This window comes from Nannospalax galili, unplaced genomic scaffold (genome assembly GCF_000622305.1).
Source record: "Nannospalax galili isolate Female #2095 unplaced genomic scaffold, S.galili_v1.0 scaffold1109, whole genome shotgun sequence".
NCBI lineage: Eukaryota > Metazoa > Chordata > Mammalia > Rodentia > Spalacidae > Nannospalax > Nannospalax galili.
In genome coordinates this window covers 299,069-309,236 of record NW_008359787.1, presented here as the reverse complement: position 1 = coordinate 309,236, position 10,168 = coordinate 299,069, and the positions used below count along the sequence as shown (strand labels likewise).

The following is a 10,168-nucleotide window of genomic DNA, read 5'->3' as shown; positions in this document are numbered from 1 at the left end:
AAAAAGGCTATCCCATGTTAGGGATCCATGAAACCATCCTTCTCTCTTATCCTACCAATTTTCAAATACTTTCTATATTTGCCCTTTAATGCTCTCTTTTGATTGTTTATCAAAAGACACCAAGGTGGTCTTGATGTTACCAATTTATCCATAAGTTGTAATGAATACCCAGAAACCCTTCTTCTATCTATGTCTCTCTTCTAGAAATCCGTTATTCCCTAGACTTTCCAGCATTAATTCTATTTAACTACTTCTTGCTGCATCTAAAATAACTTTTACTAATAGTGGTGCATCTGGACTAGGATGATTACAGGATTTTCAATAAAGGCGGTGATAGCGGTGCCAAGGACACCAGGTGCTTTCCGGGCCCCCAGAAAGCCCAAGATACAGTGACAGTTAGAAAAATAATCGCAAGTAAAGCATGCCAAGTACACTGCATGTTTCTCAGTACAACCAATTCCAAGAGGCAACCTTCCTTGAAGTTCCAGCCTCAACCCACGGAGGATCTCACGCGGGCTTCATTGGAGATGGTGTGACATCTTTTGACTGGAGAGTTCAGTCCATTGATATTTAAAGTTATTGATCTTTTCGGGCCCCCAGAAAGCCCAAGATACAGTGACAGTTAGAAAAATAATCGCAAGTAAAGCATGCCAAGTACACTGCATGTTTCTCAGTACAACCAATTCCAAGAGGCAACCTTCCTTGAAGTTCCAGCCTCAACCCACGGAGGATCTCACGCGGGCTTCATTGGAGATGGTGTGACATCTTTTGACTGGAGAGTTCAGTCCATTGATATTTAAAGTTATTGAAAGATGTATATTGGTTGTCATTTTGATTACTGTTTGCGTTCTTCGTCTAATTTTTTGGTATAATCCAAAATTATACCTTCATATATTTTCTTTCTGTTTCCTCTGGGGTATAGTTGTTCATTTCTCCATTCTTTGTATTGCTTCAAGTATTCTTTAAAGGGTTTGTTGTGGTCATGTATTCTTTCAGCCTGTCCGTGTTCTGGAAGATTTCACTGTGTGTTTTAATATTATTGGAAGCTATGAATCAAAGGCCTACTGGGTAGACACAAATCAGTAATAGCAAACACAACAGCCTGTTGGGTTCCAATGTACCACGTGGATTTAATTAGAATTTCAGCTGGATTTTGTTTTTTAATTTTGGGTCTGAGTGGTTAGATTCAATTTTGTTAAGTGCAATTCTTGGTTTTGTAAAATTTTTCCATTTGTCCATTGAGTTTGCATAACTCTCCTAGTTATTACAAGGACAGGAATATTTATCTCTTTAAATATTCATGGACCATAGTGAGTTAGGGTGCAGTGTTGAACAGCATTATAGACAGTTGGGCAATTAGCAGTGTCACTAATGACTGTGTAACCTTGGACAAGTCCTTGAATGTACCACATTTTCCATTATACTCTTGAGGAAGTCAGGATAGCTGTTTTTTACTATTGCAATTCTAGAACTTTTGGATTTGGGATATTCACATACTTATCTTTTGTTCTGTTTTAGGTGATGTCCTTGTTGCTGTCAATGATGTAGATGTGACTTCTGAAAACATAGAGAGAGTTTTGTCTTGTATCCCTGGGCCAATGCAGGTGTGGACTTCCCTTTCATATTATACAATGTGTCACATAAAAAGTAAACTCATTGGTACTATTTTCCATTAAAAATATTTTATTATGTTTATTTTATGTTTATGAGTGTATTGCCTGCGTGTATGTAAGTGCACCTGTGTTGTGCAGTTCTGGCAGAGGTCGGAAAAGGGGGTCGGATCCCCTGGAACTGGAGTTAGAGACAGTTGTTAGCCACCATATAGGCAGCCAGTGCTCTTAACCACTGAGCCATCTCTCAAGCTCCATTTTCCTTTTTAAGATTCTGAAAATTAGCCAGGCATGGTGGCGCATGCCTTTAATCCCAGCACTCGGGGGGCAGAGGCAGGGGGATCTCTGTGAGTTCAAAGCCAGCCTGGTCTATGTAGTGTGTTCCAGGACAGCTGGAGCTACAGGGAGACCCTGTCTCAAAAAGACCAAAAAAAAAAAAAGTGAGAACAGGAGAGGAGTGACTGTCAGATTTTCTTATAGCTATTTGCACAGAGACAGGGACTTGAAAACTAAAGATGGTCCTCAAGTGAAGTGTAAGGTGATTTCAAAAACATCCTAAATTTATTTCAATTGAAGAAATTTTATAATTCTATTGTTCATGTGTTTCTTTTTATATTTACTGTCTTTTAGCTTAGTAAATTTTGCTGACATGGTCCCATGTATCCCAGACAGGCCTTGAACTTGCTGTGTGGCCAAGGATGACCTTGAACTTCTAATCCTCCTCCATCAGTCTCTTCCATGCTGGGATTAGAGGCATACACCCATGCCTAGGTTATGTGGTGCTGGGGATCAACCCTAGGGCTTCATGTATGCTAGGCAACACTCTTGCAGCTAAGCCACATCCCCAGCCTGAAGAACTCCCGATTTCTTGCTGTCAGTTGCAGGTGCATTGCCAGTGTTGCCAGAGTTCAGTTACATTTGTGTTTGCCACAGAGTTGCATGATACATATGTTTAATTCATAACTGTAAATTTGTTTGTGTATACTTAGCATAGAAAAAGTAGAGAAAGAACTAATGACTTGACTGTTTGGACCAGTTTCATCCACCATTAACACATCTTCACTAAGTGTGCAGGTAGAATTATGCATCAGCTATTGTTCAGTTCCCTGCTTAAGGCACAGGCATCATGCTGTAGTATTTGTGGTTCTGAGGTTAGAGGTATGGATTTTTTTTATACAACATGACTGTTAAGTACCGCATCTGCTACCAAAATGAAGAAACAGCAGCTTTGAAAATAGAAGAAAAACTGATCATGTTAGATTTATTTTGTTGAGAGACTATATTGTATTCTAACATGATGCTGCCTTCCTAATGTAATTTAAAGAAAATTGAACTTTAGCATATAAACCATCATAAGTAAAGTAGTGTCTTATGATTTTTTAATATCTTATTTTTATTTTGTGTGTCTACATGTATTGCCTGCATGTATGTAGGTACAAACATGTCATGCAATGCCCAAGTAGGAAGAGGGTGTCAGATCCCCTGGAAATGGAGTTATGGACAGTTGTTAGCTGCCATGTCAGTGCTGGGATTCGAACTCAGACCTTCTGCAAGAACAGCCAGTGCTCTTAACTGCTGAGCCATCTCTCCAGCCCCTATCTTATGATTTTAGAAAAAAATATGTTTATTTTTATGAAAGTGTTCATTGTAGAATTCTGAAAATTTTTTTTAAAATTGTAAGGGACAAAGTCTTTAATACCACCATCAGCTGAAGAAGAAAAGAAAGATAACATAGCTAGTCTTTTTTTTTTTTTTTTTTTTGGTCATTTGAGACAGGGTCTCTCTGTATAGCCCCAGCTGACCCAAAACTCAGCACTATGTAAACAGGCTGGCCTCAGTCTCACAGAGATCTGCCTGCCTTTGCCTCCCAGGTGCTGGGATTTAAGGCATGTGCTACCACGCCCAGCTAAAATAGCTACTTTTGATATTTTGAAATTGCAGCAAGACTTCTTTGGGAGACATGAAGAAGTATGTATCAGTCTAGGTAGAGTGGGTACCTATAAACTAATAAAAGGGTCCCTTTGTTTCATTGCTGTGACGAATACCTGACAGGAAGTAATTTAGGATCATTTGCTTTGACTTAATTTGAGAAGGGTGCAGTCCATTCTAGGGGAAGGCAAGACAGCAGTAGCGCATGGCTGCTTGCCCATCTGGGAAGATTAAGAAGTAGAAAGAGATGAATGCTGGTGTTCATTGACTTTTCTCCTCCCCCCTTTATTAAATCTAGGACCCTAGGTTGTATGGTGACACCCACTTCAGGCTAATCTCTGGCTAATCCTCTCTGGAAACCTCTTCACAAACACACCCAAAAGTGTCTTCACTAATGCCTTAAACATTTCTTAGTCTTATCAAGTTGACAACCAGAATTATTATCCATCATACCATCCAGGTCCATCTTGGTGAACCATCAATGGTGGTCCGTCAATAAATGAGTTTATTGAGTTTACGTATAGGAATATATGCGTGAAGGATTAATTATATGTAGGAGTGTGGGAAACTCAGGATCACTGAAAAGTCCCACCTCTAACTACCTGAAATGGGTTTGTCACACTTTCTCTGTTTTACCTGGTTTGTATCTGTGGTGTGTGAACTAGTTCCTCAAGCAGTAAGAGAGAAAGAATGACAGTTTATAAGTAATGCCACATGAGACTTTTTAACATTTAAACTTGGACATACATAACAGTAATGTTTTAAACATGTACTCAGAGTATGAAGTGGTATGAATATTTCTTTTCTTCAGAACAACAGAACATGGTTCGTGAGACAGGATACTAGGAAGAAAGGTCACTGGGAAAGAGGACGTCACACTTCCAATTAAAACCTCACTGTCAGTTTCCAAACTCTTCGGGGTTTCAGTTTCTTCAACTATAATCAGAAGGATTTGATGGAGAAGCCTTTGAATACAATTCCAAGACTACTAGTATGTGCTGGCTTTGTGCTTAACTTCTGTTGTAGATTCAGAAGCCCAGAGTGAAATCCAGAGGCAAAGCCTGTGTACTTAGCAAGGTACAAGCCTGTTTTACATTTTAACATTTTGAAGCAAGTTCTTTTAGATGCTTCAAAAATGTTAATATGGTAGAGTGGTAGAGTGCATACTTAGCATGTGCAAGGCCCTGGGTTATAAACCCCAGCACACACAAAAAAAGGCTGGCAAACTGTTCTACATTATGACAGAATAAATGCAGTATGTGACTGCATCTAGATGCTATAGGCAGTCCTTCACTGTTCCTGGATTACAGCAAGAAACAGCTATTTTGGGACAACTGGAGAAATTTGGACTTGGGCCTTATTAGATAATAGTATGAACTGAGTTTCCCTTGCCCAAAATGCTTGCAACCAGAAGTGTTCCAGATTATGGGGTGGGGTGGTTTGCTTATTTGTTTTCCAGCTTTGGACTATTTGCATAGTTGAGCATCTCCACACAGAAAATTCTGAAACCCTAAATGCTCTAAGATCTGAAAGATTTAAAAGATCACATTGGTGCCCTAAAAGACTGGAATTTGGGTCTCCGGCTGAGAGATGAGATGGCTCAACAGTTAAAGAGCACTGACTGCTCTGGCAGACGACTGTGGTTCAATTCCCAACACACACATGATGGCTAACAACCACGTGTAATTCCAGTTCCAGGGAATCCAATGCCGTCTTCTGGCCTCCATGGGCATTGTATGCATGGGAACACTTACATACACATAAAACACATAAAAACTAAAAATAAATAAAAGTCTGGAATTTTTGAATACTTTAGATTTTGAGCCAAGGAACCTTACTCTACATTATCTGTAGTATCAAAATTTGTAAATATAGCTATATAGTGATTATGTCGGAGGATGCCCTTAAACTTGGAGCAACATGTTAAGGAGGAAGTATTAAAGTGTCTTCAAATGATTTTCAAATATTGTAACCAAAATATTTGTCAAGATATATAGACAAGATAGGGGTGCACAGACAGGAAGACTATGAGAGAGAGAGAATGAAACAAATGGGGAGGAATGGGCAATGGGTCATTGTACAGTTTTTGAAGCTTTTCTATAATTTTGAAATTTTTAAAACAAAATATGACTGGGCATGGTGGTGAAAACCTTTAAACCCAGGACTCTGGGGGTAGAGGCAGGTGGATCTCTGTGAGTTTGAGGCCATCCTGGTCTACATAGCAAGTTCCAGGCCAGCTGGGGCTACAGGGAGACCCTGTCTCAAAAAGACAATAAATAAATGAATAAATAAATAAATAAATAAATAAATAAATAAATAAAGAGAAGGAGTTTCTAGCTGGGCTCAGGGCTGCTCGTCTTTAGTTCCAGCACTCAGGAGGCAGAGGCAGGTGAACTTCTGTGAGGTCAAGGCCCTCCTGGGGCTACAGGGAGACCCCATCTTAAAAAATTAAAAAACCAAAGGGAAAAACTATTTAAAAAGAAAAAAAAAGAATGAAAGAATAAGTTTCTAGAAATTTTTATTATTATTGGGAGTGGAGTGCATGGATCCCGCAGTGCACTTATACAGGTGAGAGGACAGCTTTCAGGAGCTAGTTCTGTCCTTCAACCATGGGTTCAACTTTGCACAGCAAGTGCCTTTACCTGCTGAGCCACCTTGTCAGCTCAGTTTCTAGAAGTTTAAAATGAAAAGAATGGAGGTGGATGTACCCTCCTGTTACTAACTTTCTGACCTTGAGCCACTGTCTCATATCTCTGCAGTCCCTAATTCAACAAGCATGAAATCAAGATGTAATCATGTGTGTGATTTATCTTTTCCCTCTCCATGAGGGAGCTTGGGTTCAAATTTTGCAGCTAAGCAGAATTTACTTCATTCAACACTGGACCATAGCTGGTTTTCCTAGAGTTTTAGAAGAACCCAACTCATTTTCTAGATTAGTCTGGAGGTCATTAGTTTTAGACTCTTATCTTTCAAGTACTCTGTGTACCTGCAGGAGAAGTCAAAGACTTCTTAAAGGAGATGCTAGTTAAATGGATGCTTGTCATTTTCTTATTACACAAATGTGGCACATACACACATTTATAGTGACACAGAAACTGTGAAAGAAGCAAGTTAACTTTTAATTGTCTTAGCTTCTTTCTATTGCTGTGTTAAAAACACTCTGACCAAAACCAACTTGGGGAAAAGGGGTTTATTTGGCTTATAGCACAGTTCATCATCAAAGGAAGCTAAGGCAGGAACTCAGGGCAGGAACCTGGAGCACAGACCATGGAGGAACACTGCCTACTGGCTTGCTCCTCTAACCTGTACTCAACATGCTTTCTTATACAGTACAGCACAAACTGCCCAGGAGTGGCACCACCCACAATGGGCTGGGCCCTCCCACATGACTCAGCAATCAAGAAAATGCCCCACAGACATGACCACAATCCAGTCCAATGGAGACAATTCCTCAACTGAGATTCCTTCTGTCCAGGTGTGTCAAGTTGACACTTAATGGCATCCAGCACAATTGACCCCTTGCCAACTTGACACATAAGCACACTGCTGTTAAATCACAACCTTTCCACTTCTTGTCCCCAGATACGATGTTAATATTAAGATCACAGCATGAAACAGTACAACTTTAGAAGTCCCACAGTCCTTAAAAAATTCAAACACTTTAAAAGTTCAAAGTCTTTTTTAAAAGTCTTTTAGCTGTGGGTCCCTGTAAAATCCAAAATAAGTTAAATACTGGTTTATTTCAGAAGGGAAGAATAGGACACACTTAAGCAAAACCAAAGTCCAGCAAAGTAACTCAAGGCTAGACATCTGGGATTCACTTGAAATCTTCTAGGTAGGCTCTAAACACTTCTCTGACTCTGCCATCTACAGCACACAACTTTTCTCCTAGGCTCAGTTTGGCTCCATTTCATACCTGCTGCTACCCATGGTGGTTATCCCATAGTCCTGGCATCTCCAATATGCTGGGGTCTCCATTGCAACTGAGGCTGCATCTACACCAAGGTTCTCTTCTGGCCTCACAGGATTCCAAACCTCAGATCCTCTCCATGACTCTTTCATGCCTTTAACTCTTACACATTATCAAATCTTCCTTCCAGCTTGAGATAGAGCCTTGGGTGCCCTCTGGGCCACAACTTCTATGTGCTGACCCTGAGGAAATACTTCCCAGAAGATTTCACCTCGATGGTGGTCTTCTTACAGCTGATTTTCAGCCCCAGATAACTAGCATCAATTCTCTCAGTAAAGAAAGGTTTCACTTCAGTGGTTCTGATCTCTTCTTAATCACAGTTGACTCTTCAGCCCCAAATGATCAGAAATCAGAGATTCTCACTTCAAAATATCATACAAATAACTCTGATAATCTTTAACTTCCCTTTGAAGCTTCATAACCTAGGCCTCAATTGTCTACACCTCTTTCAGCAGAACTGTTGTACAACAGCAACAAACTCTAAGCACTCAATGGCCTTTCCAGCCCAAAGTTCCAAATGTTTCCACAATCCTCCCAAAAACAACTAGGTCAGGTCTGTCACAGCAATAGCTTAATCTCTGATACCAATTTCTATCTTAGTTTGCTTCTCTTTTGCTGTGACATTCTGATCAATAATACCAACTTTGGGAGGAAAGGGTTCATCATAAGGGAGCCCAAGGTAGGAACTTAAGGCAGGAACCTGGAGGCAGGAGCTGAAGCACAGGCCATGGAGGAACACTGCTTATTGGCTTGCTCTCCTGGCCCATCTTCAACCTGCTTTCTTATACAGTATAGAACCACCTACCCAGGGGTGGCACCACCCACAGTGGGCTGGGCCCTCCCACATCACACAACAATCAAGAAAATGCCCCACAGACATGGTCACAAGCCAGTCCAATGGAGGAAATTCCCCAATTGAGGTTCCTTCTATCCAGGTGTGTCAAGTTGACAACTAAAGCTACCCACCCAGTAATCATTTCTATTGGTATTTTAAAGTGGAAGGCTAACTCGATCTGATTTGCATTTTGGAATTATATCATTCTGGAGGTCTGGAAGCCAGTGGTCAGGTCTGCAGTAGTCCAAGAGGGAGGTGATAAGGGTCTGGGCAAAGCTGTTGGCAGTGGGCATGAAGGAAGAAGAGGGGTTAGGTCTAAAAGGCAGAGGAAATAAGAACAGTGTTTGCGACAGAAGAGGCTAAGAAGCCTTTGTCTTAAGCACCTCAGTGAGATTTCAAAAAAGGAGAGGGTAGAGGAGAGAGAATCTGCTGAGCTGATTAGATTTGATTCCGTAAGGAATATTGGAAGCCCCTGACACTTGCCAGCAGAAAGGGAAAGGATGAGACAGTATGCTAGTGGCTGAGAAAAGCAGTGTCACCCACTCACATGTATGAGGCCCAGAATGAGGCCCATCCACTTTGCAGCAGCTTTAAGTTCTCACCCTTATGCTAGTGGCTGAGAAAAGCAGTGTCACCCACTCACATGTATGAGGCCCATCCACTTTGCAGCAGCTTTAAGTTCTCACCCCGCCCCCCCGTTGTGTACTTGTGAAGAGGATTGTTGCCAGAGTAGGAAGAGAGGGTTTGTTTGGTACAGGATAAAGAGGAATTGCTTCCTAAATAGGAAGGCTGACACTAGAAAGGAGATAACCAAAGTCCCAGGACCCTGGACGTAATGGGTCATAGAGGGAGTGTCTTTGAACTTGAGGAAAGCCACATTATTTCTGAACTTGGAGGGAGGAGTATAAGGTGGGCCCTTCACATAAATAAGGACAGGAGATGTGGGGTCATTAACCTTGTCATAGGAGGAGGAACAACAGAAAACTAAAAGAAGTTTCAAATAAACTGACTTACATTAGATACTACTTAATAAAAATTTATCCCTTTAACCACATAATGTCCTTAATAGTTATATCAAGCCAACTGTTAGAAATAGCACTTAATTCTTAATGTGATTTCTCAAGGGAACCAGATTCTCAGCACTTAAGGTACTTGACATGTAAGACTTTAGAAATGTCTCACTGAACTGCAGCTATCTTTGTAAGGTGGAGCTAACGACTTAAATGAGAATGGTGGCTAAAACAGTTCCTTAAAGAATTATATTAGATGGCTTTTCTGGCGGTGACAACCTCCCTATGAGAACATCTTCATCCCTCTCCAGAAGAAGAGAAGAGGAAACACAAGAAGAAGCACCTGGTGCAGAGCCCCAATTGCTACTTCATGGATGTGAAATGCCCAGGATGCTATAAATCACCATGGCCTTTGGCCATGCACAAACGGTAGTCTTGTGTGTTGGCTGGTCACTGCCCTCTGTCAGCCTACAGGTGGAAAAACACAGCTTACAGAAAGCTGTTCCTTCAGGAGGAAGCAGCACTAAGTGTACCCTAAATCAAGAAGACTGAGAAACCATCCCAGTAAACACATTTTGGAGATATATATAATTGTGTTGGATTGTGTGTGTGTGTGTGTGTGTGTGTGTGTGTGTGTGTGTTTGGGTTTTTGTCATGTTAAGGTGAAAAGACCCATGCACCACAGAAAAGAAGTGATAGCATTTGCTAAATAAAACATTAGTTAGTTTACAAGTACATATGCCATTTTTTCAGAAGTGTTTCATTACAGCTTTAACATATTCAGTAACACATTCCAGAGCAAGGATACATCTCT

General features: G+C 40.8%; 1 protein-coding gene and 1 pseudogene across 3 annotated transcripts in view; both read left to right on the top strand.

The window, feature by feature from the left end:
* Intu (inturned planar cell polarity protein) overlaps positions 1-10,168 on the top strand; it is a 124,653-nt gene that overhangs the window by 31,790 nt on the left and 82,695 nt on the right. For all 3 annotated transcript variants that reach the window (XR_003847902.1, XM_029558974.1, XM_008823687.3), the window contains exon 3: positions 1,519-1,604. Coding sequence is in view for 2 of the 3 variants with exons in the window: in XM_029558974.1 (XP_029414834.1) it covers positions 1,519-1,604 (86 nt within the window). In the remaining variant the exon portion in view is untranslated. The remainder of the gene's footprint in view (positions 1-1,518; positions 1,605-10,168) is intronic.
* Positions 9,180-9,881, top strand: LOC115068556 (annotated as a pseudogene).